Source organism: Callithrix jacchus, chromosome 14 (assembly GCF_049354715.1).
Source record: "Callithrix jacchus isolate 240 chromosome 14, calJac240_pri, whole genome shotgun sequence".
In the NCBI taxonomy this organism is placed as follows: Eukaryota; Metazoa; Chordata; class Mammalia; order Primates; family Cebidae; genus Callithrix; species Callithrix jacchus.
This window is the reverse complement of record NC_133515.1, coordinates 85,982,055-85,999,594: the sequence shown is the minus strand read 5'-3', so window position 1 is coordinate 85,999,594 and position 17,540 is coordinate 85,982,055. Positions and strand designations below refer to the sequence as shown.

General features: G+C 49.0%; 1 protein-coding gene and 1 long non-coding RNA gene across 3 annotated transcripts; one reads left to right on the top strand and one right to left on the bottom strand.

The window, feature by feature from the left end:
• Window positions 1–285: 285 nt before the first annotated feature.
• Window positions 286–7,458, top strand: LOC144579328 (uncharacterized). The gene is made up of 2 exons (XR_013526700.1): window positions 286–360; window positions 1,786–7,458. It is a non-coding gene; the product is annotated as an uncharacterized LOC144579328 (long non-coding RNA).
• Window positions 2,436–12,178, bottom strand: PCARE (photoreceptor cilium actin regulator). Of its 2 annotated transcripts, none has more exons than XM_078349605.1 (2): window positions 8,230–12,178; window positions 2,436–3,054 (listed from the first exon to the last, which is right to left on the bottom strand). In XM_078349605.1, exons 1-2 carry the CDS (start codon window positions 11,901–11,903, stop codon window positions 2,895–2,897), a joined length of 3,834 nt encoding a protein of 1,277 aa, XP_078205731.1. In that variant the 5' UTR covers window positions 11,904–12,178; the 3' UTR covers window positions 2,436–2,894. The 2 variants fall into 2 exon arrangements, with proteins under 2 accessions (XP_078205731.1, XP_035128810.1); XM_035272919.3 differs by having other exon boundaries at window positions 2,436–3,042.
• Between the last annotated feature and the right edge of the window lie 5,362 nt (window positions 12,179–17,540).

The window sequence follows — 17,540 nt, the reverse complement described above, 5'->3', positions numbered from 1 at the left end:
GGTATGGTAGCCAAAAACATATCTTTGACCCACCTACTCCTGTGTTGGGCTTGGTACTGCTTTGCCTTTGACCTCATTGACCCCCAGCCCCCAGCCCCTTGGTAACCCCTCCCTGTCTTCCCTGAAGTGGGGGAAGCTGACTTGGAATTTCAGTAGTCTTGGGTCACTGGGCAACACAATGGTGTCACCAGCTCACTGTCCCTGCTGCCTGGGTATCCTGGCAGCTGGGGGCTCTTATGACATCACATGTGGGGGCATATGGCAGGAACTTTGCCCTGTCCTGGCACATGTTGGCACCAAGCAAATGTGGAGGTCTTCCAGAGGGACAAGGAGGCATCACGGGCATCTCCACAGCTGATGGTAGGAACCTAGGTGCCCTATACCCCTCATCTGCCACCTGCAACATGAGGGGGGCACTTACTGCTGCTTACCAGCCTAGCCTGGCAAGGGGCAACTTCCAGTCTCAGCTTCCTGTCATGCACGCCCATGGAAAGCAGCACTCATTCTGGACCTTCCTGCATCATCTCCATGACACTGCCCCCTTCTGTGGTGGAATCCTCTGCCTGGCTCCCTGCTTTCCCTGCTAGCCTGCATGGCCACAGCGGGGGGCACTCGGCCCCCCTTTCCACTTTCTACACAGCCCTGGACTTCTAAGATGAGGCCCTTTAGAGAAGGAGGCCTGGGCTGGAGACTCAGCCTTGCTTCCCCTCACTGCTGGTCTCGCTCTACTTCATATCTTGGTTCCAGTAACTAAAATTTTTATGATTCCTGTGGTTACACCGCCTTATGATACCCCAGGTTCACCCACTGTATCTCACTCCAGTCTTCCTGCAGCTGGGGAACAGCTTGGTTTCCTCGGAGCTCCAGGAATCCTGCCCCTAAATCCTAGTCCAGGCAGGGCCTGATTTCTGAGCGGTCCCACCTGAAGCCACTTACCTGTGAGCTAGACCTCAAAGGCTGCCCACATTGTGTGTCTCCTGCTTACTCAGCTCAGTGCCCAGCCAACCTAAGGCTCACCCCATGGTAACCCAATGGTTGGCCTGCCCAATCATTTAGGGAGAATGCCCAGATCTCTATTGGGCAAGATACCTGAACCTGGTTCATTCTCACATGCTTATCTCAGCCCCTGCCCTGCTGGGGTGGCTGGACTTCCCAGCATTGCCTGCAGCCCAGGCAGCTCTCAAGTGTCCACCCAGAGGTGGGTGTGGCTTGGCTCTAGCATCGGCCAGCCTGGGCACTGCCTGAGCACTGCTCTGAGATGAGGGTGGCAACAGGAACACACGTGAGCAGATAGCTGGGTATGTGCGTTTCCAGCAGAAGGATGGGCTGTGGCCGCTCTTGGTAGTTTAATCAGCTGTTCTTTGAGTGCCTTTGAATAATAACTGGACAAGTTGAGGTGGGATTCATTTACTCAGAGTCATAGCCTCGCTCTGGGGGAGGTCGCTGTAGTCCCTAGGGACTCAGTTTAACAAGTTTTTGAGCCCACAATCTATTTCAGCAAGAATGGGTTTGAGGTCTATAATTTCCCCAAACTTAAAAAAATGAGCTTTGCGGCAGATCTGGAGGATCATCCTTTAGCTGTACCCCGGTGGGTAAGAATCATTGTGTTTTGCCAACCCACTGAGCGGGCACTGAATCACTCAATTACTGCAAAATCTTTTCTAAATAGAACGCATACCACAGCCTCCAGTGGAAACATTCCAAGATCTGCCGCAAATATCTAGCTCATTGGCAGAAGCAGGTTTTTGGCATGAACAACTATTTTCACTTTGATTTTGACTCCAGCAGAAGTTCTGCAAGATGACCTGGGAAGACAGTTGGCCAAGAAGCCTCCGAGAGGGGATTGGCGTGTGAGTGTATATGCCTTACCTACGCTGTCTTCTGAGCTCCAGCACGCAAGGCATGTGGAGAATGGGGTACCTGTTTGGGAGGCTTGGTTCACCCTACTCAGTCGAGAAGCACGTAATACGTCGGGCAGTGAGAACATCTGCAACGCGCTTAGGCCGAGAGTCAGTGTGGCTGGTATTGTGAGCTGCCAGCTTTAAGTTTACAACATTGAAACTCAGCTTGGGAAGGAGGAGAGGACAGAGGGTGGGTGGGGCTGTGTGTTTTAATCCCAGCTCACTCAGCCTTCTCATTTTGGGAACCATGAACGTCCAAACAAAGCTCTCAGTGGAGGCTTCAATGCTGTGCCACTGCTTAACCTTACAACAAAGAAGCTTTCCAATCATTTGTGCACCTACGTCTGCTTTAGGCAGGTGGAGTGACACGCTACCTATGGGCAGTGGAACGTAATAAAAAGAGCAGAGAGATTCTAGCACCAGACTCATCTGTGCAAAATTTCACTCTATTCTCTTCTTAGCTCTATGACCTTCAGCAGGACACTTGAGAGGGGCCTCCTCTCCACACCTTCGGTTTTCATATGCACAAAACTAGAGAATGCTGTCTGCTTTATTCCCTGTTGTGAGGCTTAAGTGATTTCATGGAACGAACCCAGGTAAAACCCCATCAAGCATGCAACAAATTAAGGCCAGCATTTGAAGGATTAAATACTGTCATTGTGGGGTCTAAAGTTCTGGTGAACCTTTGAACTCCAAGGCAGAGCAGGATCTGGGACTGAAACCGGTGACTGTTTAAAATTCAGCAGACCCACTGGGCAGTGGATCTTCCAAGCCTTTCCAGGACGCCTCAGTAGGAGTTTGGTTTGCCCACCACCTCTGGGTCAGGCTGGACACTTGGCTGTCACACTTGGCCTTCTGGGCTGACGGCATGAGTGTGGCCCCCTTGTCAGCCTGTCAGGACACCTCCTCCTGTTGGGGCTATGCCTCTGGGTCAGGCTGGACACTTGACTGTCACACGTGGCCTGGGCTGACGGCATAAGTGTGGCCCCCTTGTCAGCCCGGTTGCAGCCCGTGGCCCAGCACACAGAACTCTGGGGGAGATGCATGCCTGCCGCTGCCCTGTAATTCAGGGGCACAGGGGCTGCTCCCTGGCTCTGCATCCTTCTTAGGGCTCTCCTCGCTGCTGCTGCTGCTGCTGCTGCTGCTGCTGCTGCTGAGAGAAAGGACAAGGGCAGGTCAGACACTCCTCCTCTGCTGCTCTTTCCCACCCCATCCCCTTCCTCCATTCTCCCTTTCTGTCCCTCCCCAGATCTCTCCCACAGGCCTGTTCACCCTGGAGCAGGGCCTCTGACGTCTGTACCAGGCTTGCTTGGCTGTGTCTGCAGGGCGGGGGCTGCGGGCGCTGGGGTGACAGGCTGAGTCCTGTTCTTTCCCCTGAAGCCCTGGATCCTGCTGCTCTGAACAAAGCCACTCTCTCAGAAGCTCTGGGAGCTGGGCCTTTGTGTTGTTTTGTTTTTAAAGCACTTTGTTTAATAAGGGCTAAGCTTAACCAGTTGAATTAAAGACGACACAACAACAACAAGGAAAAAAACAGCTTCTCGCAGCTGCCACCCTCTCCCTGAATGGAGAAAAATGCAAGCAGCTCGACCCAGCCCAGGCCCCGAATCTGGCTAGAACAGAGCTTCCCAGCTGCGGAGCGACACAGCTAGAGGGGGCTTTGCATGGGGAGGGGACCCCCACAGGAGCCTCCATGGAATTTGGCATGCATGGAAGTGCAGAATGGGGGGTGGCCCCCAGCAGGGAGCAAGCTGTGGCTAGCAGAGGACCAGCCCAGGAAGCCACCCTGGCCGTCTGCTGGCAAGACAGCCTGAGGCTCCCCGGGGGAGATTAGAGGCTAGCTGCCTGGGTTCATGTCCTGACTCTCTGGCTTACTAGCTGTGTCCCCTGTGGCGTGTTAGTTCATCCCTCTGAGTGTTAGATTCCTTCCTTATAAAATGGAAGTAATAATAGTGCCCATCTCATCAGGCATTCATAGGTATCAATACTGGGTGAAGCACGGATGACCTTTGGCGTACTATTATATTAATAGCGTAAGTACTCCATTGAGGGGTGGCGATTCTGTGGTGCCACATTGTTGAATGAATGGGGAGTCACACTAGGAAGGGGCTCTAGGGACCACACTATTGTCCTACAGAGACTATGGGGCCTTGGTCAGAGCTCTCAATCTGTTGCCTCAGGGCCAGGACAGGACTGTGGTTCCCCACGTGCACAGGCAAGAAGGCCCTTCTCTCTGCCCATGACCGCACATTCTTGCCTTATCTGTGAGCTTTGTGGTGCAGTGTGCTCAGCTCTGTGAGGTTAGACTTATGTGGGATGCCAAACCAGTGGAGAATACGTTTGCATTTGGATCTGAACAAAATCGAGGCGGGTGGTGGGAGTTGCAGGTTAAGTGAGATGGACGCCAAGACCAGCACACAGCTCTGATTGTCACACAGGAAGGAACCCAACTCACTGTGCCATGGAGGCAGTCGCACCAGAGTTGGCCTCGGGCCCCATCACAGGTCCCTACAGGTGTTCAGGGCCCAGGGCCCACTGGGCAGTGCAATCCAGGAGGCTGAGTAAAGGCGGCAGAGTGCATGTGCCTGGGCAGTCTGGGTCAGGCAAGGACTGAAAGCATCACATTGAGGGGAGAAAGTCTGGAGCCTTCTCCAATGCACACAGTGCCCCAACATCCTGAGACCTAGAGGCTGGCACCCCTGCTAGCTCAGTAATTGAGCTTCCTGAGTAAGCCTCCAAGGCCTGTTCCCAATTCCCAGGGCCCCGAGATCAGGAGATAGAAACATCATCCATTTTTCTACAAAGAGGGCTCCTACCTGGCATGGGGTGTCTGGAAGGGCAGGCTGGTTCAATCTGCAGCCTGCCTCTGCTGCAAGGCATCGTGGCTGGGCTTGTGTCCCTGCAGGTGCATGTCCCTGCCTGGGGAAACAGCCCGTTCTCAGTCTCTGGCTCTCTGGCACTGGCTTGTTGCATGATCTTGGGGGGAATCATGTGCTCAGTTCCTGGTGTTGTTTCCCCAGATGCAGGATGGCAGAACAAAATGCTTGCCATCCACAGGATGGCAGAACAAAATGCTTGCCATCCACAGGGTGGCAGAACAAAATGCTTGCCATCCACAGGGTGGCAGAACAAAATGCTTGCCATCCACAGGGTGGCAAAGGCTTGGTGTGTTTACAGCAGGTGCGTTTCTGCTCCCAGATGCCAGCTTTATGCCTGGAAGCAGGGTTGCTGGGGAATGAGCACTTTCCCATCATATGCTCACAGTGTGGAAAGGCTTAGAGCTGTGTGGTGTTGTAAGAGGCAGGGGAATGGTTGTGAGTTACTATATAAACTTCCACATGACTTTGGGGAGCCTCTGTTTATGAACTCTCCTCTCTTTCTTTCTTTCTTTTTTTTTTTTTTCTTGAGATGGAGCCTCATTCTCCCACTCAGGCTGGAGTGCAATGGTACAATCTTGGCTCACTGTAACCACCACCTCCCAGGTTAAAGTGATTCTTGTGCCTCAGCCTCCTGAGTAGCTGGGACTATAGGCGTGCACCACCATGCCAGGCTAATTTTTGTATTTTTAGTAGAGATGGGGTTTCAGCATATTGGCCAGGCTCCTCTTGAACTCCTGACCTCAGGTAATCAACCCTCCTTGGCCTCCTAAAGTGCTGGGATTACAGGTGTGAGCCACTGTGCCTAACTGTCCTTTGTCTTTCAAGCCACTGTCTCCTCCCCACCGCCTCTGCCCCAATTATTGAGATTCAGGATATAAAACAACCTCTGGGCTTCCCTATTCTGAGGAGAAGCCTGGGAGAAGGGCATTATTTTCTTCTTGAACAATTTTATGTTACTTTATTATTGCTCCTGCTGTTTTAAAATGTTAGTGTTTTTAATTAATGTCATTTTATTGTGCCTGTTCTCTCAAGCTCTTCTCCTGAAGGGCAGTTTTTGAAATCTAATAACTGAATAAGTGGCTGGAGTAAGGAATAATGCATTAACATTTATAGAGCTTCTTAGATGAAAACCAGGGTACTGTAGGAAGCTCATTTTAGATTTAAGAAAAGAGCAATGTTACATTAAGATTCTTGCAAAAATAATCCATATTTCATTTCTTTCAAGTGGCTGGGGAAGTTTATCTAACTGTAATAGTGCACAACTTTCCCAAGATAATATCTTTATTTAAAATTGACTGCCGAGTATTTTGTAAAAAATTACGATTTGTGCCCGGACAGATCGTGAAGTCTGCAACCATATCACTGGCAGAAATTTAACTGCTGATTTGTACAGTTGTAGGCTATACACAGATAGCAAGGACGGATGGTAGCTGAGCTTTGTCTGATCTGATATCAAGACGCATTGATAAGAGTTCTTCTCTAATAGACCTCAGATATTTTTTTTGTTTCTGCGTCACAGTTTGAGAAAAGGTACATTTCTCCATGTATTCTGTAAAATAACCACTGGAGCATCCGAGTTCTTGCAGTGCCCATGCGATGGCTGCACTTTGACTCGTGCCCCATCGTGGCTGCCTGTCTGGGACTGTCGGCATGGCTGGGCCAATGGCGTGCACATCTGTTCCCTGATGAGAAAGGCACGCTTGGAAGTCAGCCTGCCCTAGGGAGAAGTAGCAGCTCCATCCCTGGATTCTGGTGCTCAGCACTCATGAAGACTTTTGTTCTCTCACTCTACAAACTTTTGAAGTTAGAGGAGAAGTGGAGCCAGGTCTTCGGGGATACAGGAAGCCACACATTTATATTCCATGCCTCTAGGACTAGCTGTTCTCAAAGTGTGGTCTGGGGACCCTTGGTCATTCCCGATACACTAATAGGTCAAAACTATTTAGTTGACCTCGTATTTTCATCATAATACTAAGATGTCACTTCTCCTTCTCACTCATTCTCTTGTGAATGTAGGGTAGAGATCCCAGAGTCTACTACGTGAGGAATGAGATCCCAACAGATTGACTAAGGAAACAGAGCTGAGAATCCAGTTATCTCTTCATATTAAGCCAGATGTTAAAGAGATTTGAAAAATATAAGACAGTGCTACTCTTTTCCCTCAATTTTTTGTTGTAGAAAATACTCTTTTTGTAAAGACACATGCATGCGGATGTTCACTGCAGCACTGTTCACAATAGCAAAGACGTGGAATCAACCCAAATGCCTCATCAATGACAGACTGGATAAAGAAAATGTGACACATATACACCATGGAGTACTCGGCAGCCGCAGCAGAGAACAAGATCATGACTTTTGCAGGAACATGGATGGAGTTAGAGGCCATTAGTTATCCTTAGCCCGGGCCTACTTGAGGGTAGAGGGTGGGAGGAGGAAGAGGAGCAGAAAAAAAAAATGACTATTGGGTCATGATCCCCTGGGTGATGAAATAATCTGTACACTAAACCCCGGTGACACAAGTTTACCCATATAGCAAACCTATATATGTGACCATGACCCTAACATAAAAGCTTTAAAAACAAGTAGACAAAAGAAAAGAAAACATACACTTTTTGTAAGAGTATATTATTTGTGTTAACATGTAACGTTTCTTTAAAAAATAATAAATATTTTACATATTTCTCAGTTTTAACTTCCAATACAGTAAACATTGATAGGTACAGCCTCCACACACAAAGGCTCTTTTGGGCTCTTAAGAATTTTAAAGGGTTTAAACCTGTGCTGGGACCAAATCGTCTGAGAACCTTCCAACTAGATGCTGGTTTCCTGCAGTGAGGCAGAAACCGGGAGCCCAAGGGCCAGCCCCAGGGGCAGGTCTTTTCCTCTCAGTTTACCCCACTGTAAAACCTGAGGTATGTGGGGCTAAACTAACTTGAATGTTTTGAACTTTATTATTTTATTTTTTGATGTATTTCTTTCTTTTTTTGGTACTTTAAGTTCCGGGATACATGTGCAGAATGTGCAGGTTTGTTACATAGGTCTACAGGCTTCATGGAGGTCTGCTGCACCCATCAACCCGTCATCTAGCTTTGAAGCCCCATTAGCTATTTGTCCTAAGGCTCTCCCTCCCCTCGCCCCCCACCCCCGGCAGGCCCGGGTGTGCACCCTTCCTGTGTCCAGGTGTTCTCATTTCAATTTTACTTTTTAACACAGCAGGGCCTCTTTTCAATTAAAATCTTTCTCAGGAACCTGGAATGTGTAACAGATTACAGTAAACTCAAGCTTGGAGAGTGGGGAGCTGGAACTGCCCCGGCTATACCTCTTTTTCCCAACTGCCTCTTCTCTTGGAGTGCAGTCTGAAAACTACTGACCCAGAGGATCCTGAGGCCCATTTGCTCTGTTCCTCTCTATTCCAAGCTGCTGAAGGGTGGTGAGCCCAGGACACTGCTTACCTGCTTTGGCCGGGCTGGGATTCACAGGAGGTGCTGGTGGGGTTGGGAGGCTGCAGGCGGGCACCCGGCTGGCGGTCAGAAGCTGTCCTTCTGAGGAAAGGCAGAGGGTTGAGGGCACACAGAGCTGCTCTCCGCTGTGAGTCTGCTCTCAGCCAAGGCCCTGAGCTGCTCCTCCAGCACCCTGCTGGGTTCCCAAGAGGGCCCCCAGCCTCTGGTGGGGTCAGTGGGTGGGCTGTTGAGAGTGGCGATTTAGCTTCAAACAGAGAGGAGGTGGCCGGGCAGAATATGGAATGTGTGTTCCCAGACACTTTGGCTGTGACTGCTTGGCTGTCTTCAGAGTCTCTTGTTTCCTTGTGCCCCTGAGACGGGGACATTGGGGGTGATGGGGAGGGAACTGAGGAAGGGGGGCTTGCTTCTGGGCGCTGGCTTGGAGGGCTGGAGACCTTGCACTGAGCGGGTGGGCTTTCCGGGGGAGGGCTGGGCAGCTTGGCCTGGCACGGTGGGTACGTTCGCCGCTTTGTGGTTGGTGGGCTTAGCACCCTGGGGCTCACCAGTGGGCTGGAAGCTCCAGGGCTGAGTGGTGGGCTGGGGAGTGTCTGCATAGCAGAGGGGCCTGGCTGGGCAGGTCTGTAAGAGGGGGGCAGGCTCCGGCGCCTCTTCTCTGCTTGGGGCACCCAGTGTGTCCTCGTGGGAGAGTCTTTTCTGCCCACAGCGGGGCTTCTCTCTCGGCTCTGCCTCAGTCTGGCCAGGCTGGACTCTGAGGTCCTGTTCTGTCCGGATGGAGGGCTGGAGTGGTGCCAGGCAGCTGCCTTCCGGGGCTGCCTGGAGAGGCTGGCGGCCTTCTCTGTCCGACTCCAAGTCCCACCCTTCACCTCTGGGCTGTGGCTAGTGGCTGGTGGGTGGCTCAGGTCCAGGGCTGGCTTCCTGGGCTGGCAGCTGCTCTTGCCACTCCCTGGCTCTGTGCTGCGAGGCTTGGTGGGGCTGGCGGTGCTCTTGCTGGGCAGCAAGTCCAGGGGGCTCACAGAGGCCCTCAGCTTTGGGGAAGCCCATGTTCTCCTGGTGGGGCCAGCCTCTCCTGGCCCTGATTCCTGCGTTTCCTCGGGAGAGCTCTCTGTGGACTCGGTGCTTTCTTGGGACTCCAGAGAAGTAAATGATTTGTCCATCAGGACTTCCAGGGGTGGTGGAGGGAGGTGCTCAGGGTTCCCCTCCACTTCACAGCTGAGCTCCTCACTCTTGGCTGCTTCTGCTTTAGGCAGAGGGGGAAAGATAGGTGCTAAGGGCTTCCAGCCTATGCCCATTTTGAGAGATTCTCTGCCTGAGGCTGGAGAAATTTGGGGCTTCGGATACAAAGGGGCAAGCCCCCTGGACATGGGAAATCTGGGGGGCATGATGCTATTCCTCAGGTAGGGACTTTCCTCAGAGTCCTTGGAGTCCCCCAGCGTCCTCAGACTCTCCATGGGACTGAAAGTTTCAATGAGCTTCTTGACGGATGTTCTGGTGGGACAGGCCCTGACATTCCAGTCTTTGGCCCCAGCAGCCTCACTGAACTCTCCTGATAGGGTGGCATCTGGAAGCTTCTCAGCTTTGCCCTGTTTGTCCTCAGGATGGGGACTGCATTTCTGCAAGATGCTCTTGTCCTGACTAGGCAAAATGCTGAAGTTCTTGGTGAGGGACGCCTTGAGCCTGCTGGTGGTACTGCTTGAACTGACCCTGCAGGCACCATTGGGCCACTCGGCTGCTGCCCTGGGCTGTGGAATCTGCTCCTGGCTCTGCCCCCGCCCTTTAGTGCCCAGGGCATAAAATGCCTCCAGCTTCTGACTGAGGTCCCTCTGGACCCTTCGAAGCTCCTGAAGGGTGGGGTCCTCCACGTGACTCTGTAGACTCGACTCTGACTGGGACCTCCTCTGCCTCTCGGGGGCCCTCCTGCTGCCACTGACCGTGCTAGGTCTTGAGGGGACCGCTGTTCTCCCCTCCTCCTCCTCTGACCAGTCCTGGTGCCCAGAGGGCACAGGGACAAACTTGATCCTTTCGCTGATTGCTTTCTTCATCTTCAGAATCATTTCCTGAGCCTGGGAGCTCCTAAGCCTCCTGGAGTGGGACTGAAATGGACTTTCCCAGTCAGCAGGTGAAGATCGTGGCCTTGAATCTGGAGCTTTTACCTGCCATGCACACACACTCATGCTGCTCATTTCTTCTTCCTCTTCCTCTGAGCTGCTGTCCTCGCTGTCACTAAGAGATGGAGTGTCCATCAGTCTGGAGGTTTTGGAAAGATGTGCTTCCACAGGGGCCCCAATCCCAAATGAATCACTTGGGGTGCTTGTTTCCAGCTCCAAAGGCAGGGAGGTGATATTTTCTGGGTTTGTGCTGGAGAGGCAGGGGCTCCTTGCTTCGTCCTGTGCTTGTGGCTGAACCTTTGCCATAGGAACCCCTGAGAACAGGCAGTCCTGGGGTCGGCCTGAATCCATACAGAATGAACTTTGTTGCCAGGTGTGTCCTGCCTGCCTGGCCTCTGTGTAGGGCAAAGTCACTGACTTCCATTCTTTGGGATCTGGTGCAAGGTCCCAGCTGGTTTGTTTGCCTAGCTTGTCCACTGACTGCACAGACTCATTGTCAGCACCAATGCCACTGTCCTCTGAGCATAAGGGGAGACCCTGTACTCCAGGGTCACCACAGCCACTTGCGAGGCTCTCTAGCTGCCCCAGAGCCCTCAGGACGCACTCATCCACATTCTTTTTTGTGCTCAGCTTATTTTCCAAGTGGGCTGCGGTGGAGTGGAGGTAGCTGCTGGAGCCCTCCAGGAAGCTGCTGGTGAGCAAGGCCACCGTGCCATTGAGCACCTGCAGCTTGCTGACTGTGTACTGCAGCAGCTGTTGCAGGAGGTCTGGCTGCTCCTGGGGCTCCCTTTTCTTCAAAGGCCAAGCCAGATCCTCCCTAACTTCCTGCAGGAGCACTTCTCCATCCTTGGAGATCTCCCCCAACAGCTGGCTGATCTCCTCAAAGCACAGCAGCAGGAAGCTGACCATGGGCTGCAGCAGCTCCCGGGTCTGGGTGGCCTGATGGATGATGCGCAGAATTGCTTCGTATTTGGAGAGGCTGGAGTGTAGATAGGCATAAGCGTGCTGGTGGGCCTTTACCAGCGGCTCCGGGAAGTCCACTTTGCCTTCAGACCCATGAGCACTGTGGATGGTTTGGCGGCAGTGGCTCTGTGCGCTTGACGTGTGGCATTTTGGTGTCCTTTTCCACTTGGAATCATCTTGGGTACTACTTTCCTCACTCTCATCTCCAGAAAGTTCTGCCCCTTGAGATCCATGGGAACCCTGTGTCTTGAACGGAATGTCTTTAGCCATGTGGCTTTGTGATTTGTTGGGCTGGGATGAAGAGGTTTTGGTTCCTGGGATTAGTCCTTCCATATCTTTCCTTTCGCCTGAAGCAGGATCTCTCATGAGCTGACAAAGACCTTTAGCTGTGGTTTGGTTCCTCCTGGAACTTGGCTGCTCCTCTGCCAGGCCCTCCCCAGCGTCATAGCAGGTGGAGTTTTTAACCAGCAGAGGGATGGAACCTCTTTCACTGCCACCCGGACATCCTGGCCGAATGGCTTTGGGTTTTTTCAAGAACTGAATGCCACTCTTTGCAACACTGTTTACAATGTCACTGTGTGAAGGTGTACAGCCCATGATTTCAGCTCATAGTGATCTTCCACCCACAGCCTTCACAATTTTCCAAGAATCATCTTTGAAATAGACACAAAAGGCAATCTTACTAGTCCTTCCCGGCAATTTTCAGGCCAGAATCCTTTGAAGTCCATGGTACAATATCCTAAACTTGGAACCAGCTTTCTGTATTTTCTTGGCCCAAACGTGAAGAGGGAGTGGTACCTGTCATCCTGTTGTTGTTCTAAGTTTGGAGTCCTCTGCTGTTAGTGAGCAGCGGGACAATTCTGAAGGCCCCCAGTCTGGTGGATTACGGGCCTGTGTTTTGCTCCCATCCTGACAGATGTGGATGGCAAGTGGAGCTTAAGCCTATTAGGTTAATCATGCCCTAGCCAGTCAGCACTCACAGTGTGTTCTAATATAGAACTTCTCAGCATTTACTATCTTGGGAAGCGGATTATTTTTGCACGTGCTCATGCTTTTAATTCTGTTCAGATGCCTGCCATATGAAACCTAGAGAAATGAGCCATAATTGCAAAAGGCTCTGGAAGAGATGCATTTGTGGGAGAGAAGAGAGGGCTCGCTGATTACGGTCCCTGGAAGAGAAGTGACCTTCATGGTTTAATAAGGGCAAACCAGCCAAGTGTGCTTCAATCTGCTGTTATCAAGAAGACCCCAAAACATGCAATAGACAATAATTGAAGCAATGCATTGTTGTTTGTGTGGATTGTAAAAACCCCAGCACTCTAGTGATAGGGAAGCATCTCTAAATAAGATAGTGAGTGAAGAAGGCAGGGTTGCTTTCCTTTGCATTAGAAAATTGAGTTAGGTAGCAGGAAAGCCATCAATGCAATTTGGATGGGGACGGCAGGAAAAGTCACTGCCATGTAAAGCTCAAGGCTGGTCGCTACGCTCGGGAAGGCAGTGCTTTCATGGGAAGAGGCTTTTTATGCAACCTTCTTCCTAGGAAAACAAGCTAAAGTTGGGCAGTGGAGAGCCATTTCGTTAAGAGGGGAACTCTAGAGGAAGCCCATCTCTCTGCTCAAGCTGAGCATGGGAATCCTGCCTGTGGCTAAGGGTAGCAGCTGCCCATTTAAAAACTCCTTTTCAACCTTATTTGCTGTCAGTAAAGTCTAGAACAAGGGCTTGGCCTAGAAAGACTGGCGTTTGAATCCTGCTCTTTCTCTGGTTAGTTGGGGGAACTTCTGAAAGTTTTTTTTTAACTTCTCTGAGGCAGAGCTCACGTTTGAAATGAGGATCATGGCACTTGCTTCACAGACCTATTGTGGGGATTAAGGCAATTAATACGTGGTGAGTGCCTGACCCAGTGCTTGACCCACGGTAGCTACTCAAAAACGTGCAGTTTCAGCCAGGTGCAGTGACTCATGCTTGTAAATCTCAGCACTTTGGAAAGTTGAGGCAGGCTGATCATTTGAGCTCAGGAGTTCGAGACCAGCCTGGGCAACATGGTGAGACTCTGTCTCTACTAAAAATACAAAAATTAGCTGGGGATATTGGCACCCACCTGTAATCCCAGGTACTCAGGAGGCTGAGATGGGAGAATCACCTGAGCCCAGGAAGTTGAGGCTGCAGTGAGCTGTAACAGTGCCACTGCAAGCCAGCCTGGACTTTGGAAGTGAGACCCTGTCTTAAAAAAAAAAAAAAGGAGTTTCTTACTCCTTTCCTTCTGGAAGCTAGGGCGCTTATTAATAATGAACGTCGTAAGAATTTCATTGGTTTGCACTCCTTTATTCCTGAGTGGTCTGGAAATAATTGTCTATGATGTGCTTAGAGCCCTCTGATCTGGTGCTCTTTTTGCACCCCCGCCTCAACCTCCACCCTGTGCTCAGTCCATTGCTGCCTCAGGATTTTTCTAAGGCCTCGTTGTATAATCTCTCTGCTCTCAAACACAATGATTCCCATTGTCTACAGGGGGAAGAGGGGCTTTTATTTAACCATTTCCTACTTTGGGGCATCTAGGTTGTTGCCAATTTTGAAATTTTCCAAACAGGCAAACATTGCATTGAGCATCTCTGAGCGTCCCCCTGAAGTTGCTGAGATTGGAGTTGCTATTCTGGCTTTCCAGTCTTCCTTTCTTCCTCCTTAACTCCGTTACAACCAATGAAAGCATCACCGTGGGTATCAGGATGTCGCAGAAACAGGCAGGACTTAGCGCTGCCTCCTGTGAAGGCTGCAGACCGGCCAGTGGGGCTGTGTGCAGCCTGCTGCCTATCACAGCCTGATGCCCCAGAGTGCATCATTAATAAACTTCCCTGATCTGTTTATTTGAAGCAGAACTCAGGGGAAACACAAAGCCAAATCAGTGCCTGTAGGCGAGCTGTGTTAGGCTTCATTTGTCACAGCGCTGGGCTGGCCGGGTGAACAAGGGTGCCACGTGGGAAGGCTTCCTTTCCCCTTTGGGTAGTCCGTTTTAACAAAGTGAAAATCTCATCTGGAGGACGCTTTATGTAAATTCTTCTCCTCTTGGGATTTGGGCCCCTGCTTGACTCATCTTTGTGAAAAACTTTGATCTAAGTGGCTAAAATTGTTTCCAAACCAATGATCAAAATCAAAGTGTTTGCCTGGGGGATTTGCTGTCAGATAGCTCTGCACATTGCACATGAGTTTCCTTGACTATTCCAAATAATTTAGAAAGCTCTTTATTCATTGTCATTTATTTTTCATTAAGACCAACTTTTGTTTTTCTTTCTTTTTAAACTGGAGTTGATTTAAATAATAATAAAAAAGAATTATTTTGAGTGGGCATATAAAAAGAGTACAACTATTTTGGAAAACTGATATTTAAAAATATTCTCTGTGACCCGTCAATTCCACTCCCAAGAATTTACCCAAGAATATTGAACGTAAAGGTCTGCAAAGAGACTGGTGTAAGAAAATTTATAGTTCTACTCATAATAGCCTCAAATGGGAAACAACTCAAATGTTTATCCATAGGGAAATAGATAAATTCGACATAATTGTACAATGGAATACTACCTAGCAATGAAAGGAACAAACTAATGAACCATGTAACAACAGGATAGATTTTAAAATCGTTATGATGAGTGAAAGAAACTAGATGTTAAAGAGTACAGGTTAAAACATTCTATTTACATGGAGTTTGGGAACAGGCAAGTAATCCATTGTTATATTAAATAGTTAGAAAAGTGGAGATTGGCGGGGCACGGTGGCGCACACCTATAATCCCAGCACTTCAGGAGGCCGAGGTGGGTGAACCATAAGGTCAGGAGTTCGAGACCAGCCTGGCCAACATGGTGAAACCCTGTCTCTACTAAAAATAGAAAAAAATTAGCAGAGAGTGGTGGTGCTTGCCTGTAATACCAGCTACTCAGTAGGCTGAGACTGGATAATCACCTGAACCTGGGAACCTGGGAGGTGGAGATTGCAGTGAGCTGAGATCATGCCATTGCACTCCAGCCTAGGTGATAAGAACAAGACTCTGTTTCAAAAGAAAAAGAAAAAGAAAAAGAAAAATGGTGATCCCTGGTAAGAGCTATCAGCTGGTTGTGGACATGAAGGAATTTCTTGGAAATGTTTCACATCTTAACATAGGTGGTAGTTATATGGGTATATACTATATAGGCAAAAATTCCTTGAGTTGCACAATGAGATTGTACACTGTATGTATGTTGCACTTGCACACACACACACACACAAACACACACCCCTCTCTAACTAAAATGCAATATTGTATGCTTTGTTTTGTGCATAAGAGGGCCCTAGCTCTAAAGCTGTTGGTCTTGGAAAAGGGTGCCTCTATTAATTGTCTGTTTTTATATAAAAAACTACGCCAAAAATTAGCAGCTTAAGATAACAAACATTATCTCACAGTTTGTGTGGGTCAGGAATTTGGGGGCAACTCAAAAGGATCTGTCAGGAATTTGCAGTCAAGATGTCAGCCAGGATTGCAGTCATCTGAAGGCTTGACTGGGGTTGGATGATTCTCTTTAAGATAGTTCATCTACATGGCTGTGATCTCTCACTCACATGAAGGCCTCAGTTCCCTGTCTGTTTGTGGGGGGCCTCAGTTACATGTCATATCAACCGTTCTGTGGGGCTGCTTGATTGTTTTTACAACAGAGCAGCTGGCTTCCCCCAGAGCAAGTCCTAATCTCAAAAGTCACCTTCACTTCCTCCGTATTCCATTCTTTAGAAGCCAGTCACTATGTAGAGTCTACATTCAAGGAAAGAAAAATGAGGCCCACCTTCAAAACGTCACTTTAAATAAAAAAAGATCAGGTCATATCATAGCTCAAACCATGGCATCTAAAATATCACTATGTATACTAAACATTAGTTTGTAAGGTACTAGTCTTTCCCCCTTAACGTGTTAAATAAATTCCATGCCATTTTGTTTGATGTGGCCCTGAACTAATTGATCAGCAAACGATGGTTCTAGTGTGACATCCATTTTGAGCCAAGACTGAAAGTCATTGAAACAATCTGAGAAATGTTTTACCTCTCAAATTCTATCAGCTTCACCAGTGGGCTCTCCTGTATCTCAAAAGCTAAGAAAAATTTTCCACTAGTCAAGGTCTACCTAGGACACACCTGGTCCTCCATATCTGAAGGGATGCTTTTTGCAACACAGTTCCCTGGTCTAGACGTGAGATGAGCAGGTAACCGAGAGACAAGCAGGCAACTATTATGGTGAGCTGGCAGGGAAAGGTCATGTCTGTGTTCCAAGCACTTCATTAGGCAGTCACTTTACATTTGTCTTTTCAGAAGCTGGCCTTCCTTTGGAGGATCATTAACCATCATTAAAAAAAAAATCAGTCTGGCTATTGTTATATACCTTAGAGCAATCCATCTGGAGTTGCTCGTGTGATACGTAATTCTATCAGAAACTAACATGTGACATCCAGGTGTCTGCCCTAAGTAGCTTCTGATCTGGTGATTATAGTAGAAACATGTTCCTGTTTCTCTTGAATCTTAGTGTGCACAGCTTATGGTCTGAATCAGTCATCACGCAGGCACGTTGTGCCTTTGGAGGTTGACTGCTTAACCCTTTAAGGTTCCTCCAAGGATTCTCCAAAGCAAATTTCATGTACACTAGTTAGTGTATATGCAGAATCAAAGTATCCTAAATGTACCACAAGCTTGAAAAACATTTATCTAGTTTTTTTGTATGATAATAAGAAAAAGTGTTTTATTGAAATAGATTCAATTCTTACATATAAATTAGTTTTTTTTTTTTTTAAAGGGTAGGCTAACTTCTGTAACTAACAGTCCCCAACTTTCAGTGACTTAGCACAGTAAGAGTTATTATTCACACAATGCCAGTGTAGACATTGGGACATTCTCTTAAACAGCCCTCTTCCACATGGTGACTCAGGGATTTAAGCCCTTCCATCTTGCAACATCGACATCTTCAATACATGACTTATAGGGAAGAGAGTATGGGGAAGGTAGGCCAGATCCTTGACTGTCTTTGCCCAGAGCTGACACCCATCATTCCTGCTTATATTCTGATGGCCAGGACTTACTACATGGCTCCACTTAGATGCAAAAGGGCTGGGGAATGTAGTCAAGAAGAAAGCTGTTTACCAGCAACGTTTCTATACCATGGAAGAAGAGTCCCAATTTGGGGGGACAAATAGTCTCCTCTACCATACCCATGTTTCCAGATGAGGAAACTGA

Excerpts from the sequence above, each read along its gene's own strand:
- PCARE (XM_078349605.1), bottom strand. The coding sequence starts at position 11,903 with ATGGGCTGTACACCTTCACACAGTGACATTGTAAACAGTGTTGCAAAG. Across the intron at positions 3,055-8,229 it reads TCCCAGCCCGGCCAAAGCAG|CAGCAGCAGCAGCAGCAGCA; the intron begins GTAAGCAGTGTC and ends CCTTTCTCTCAG.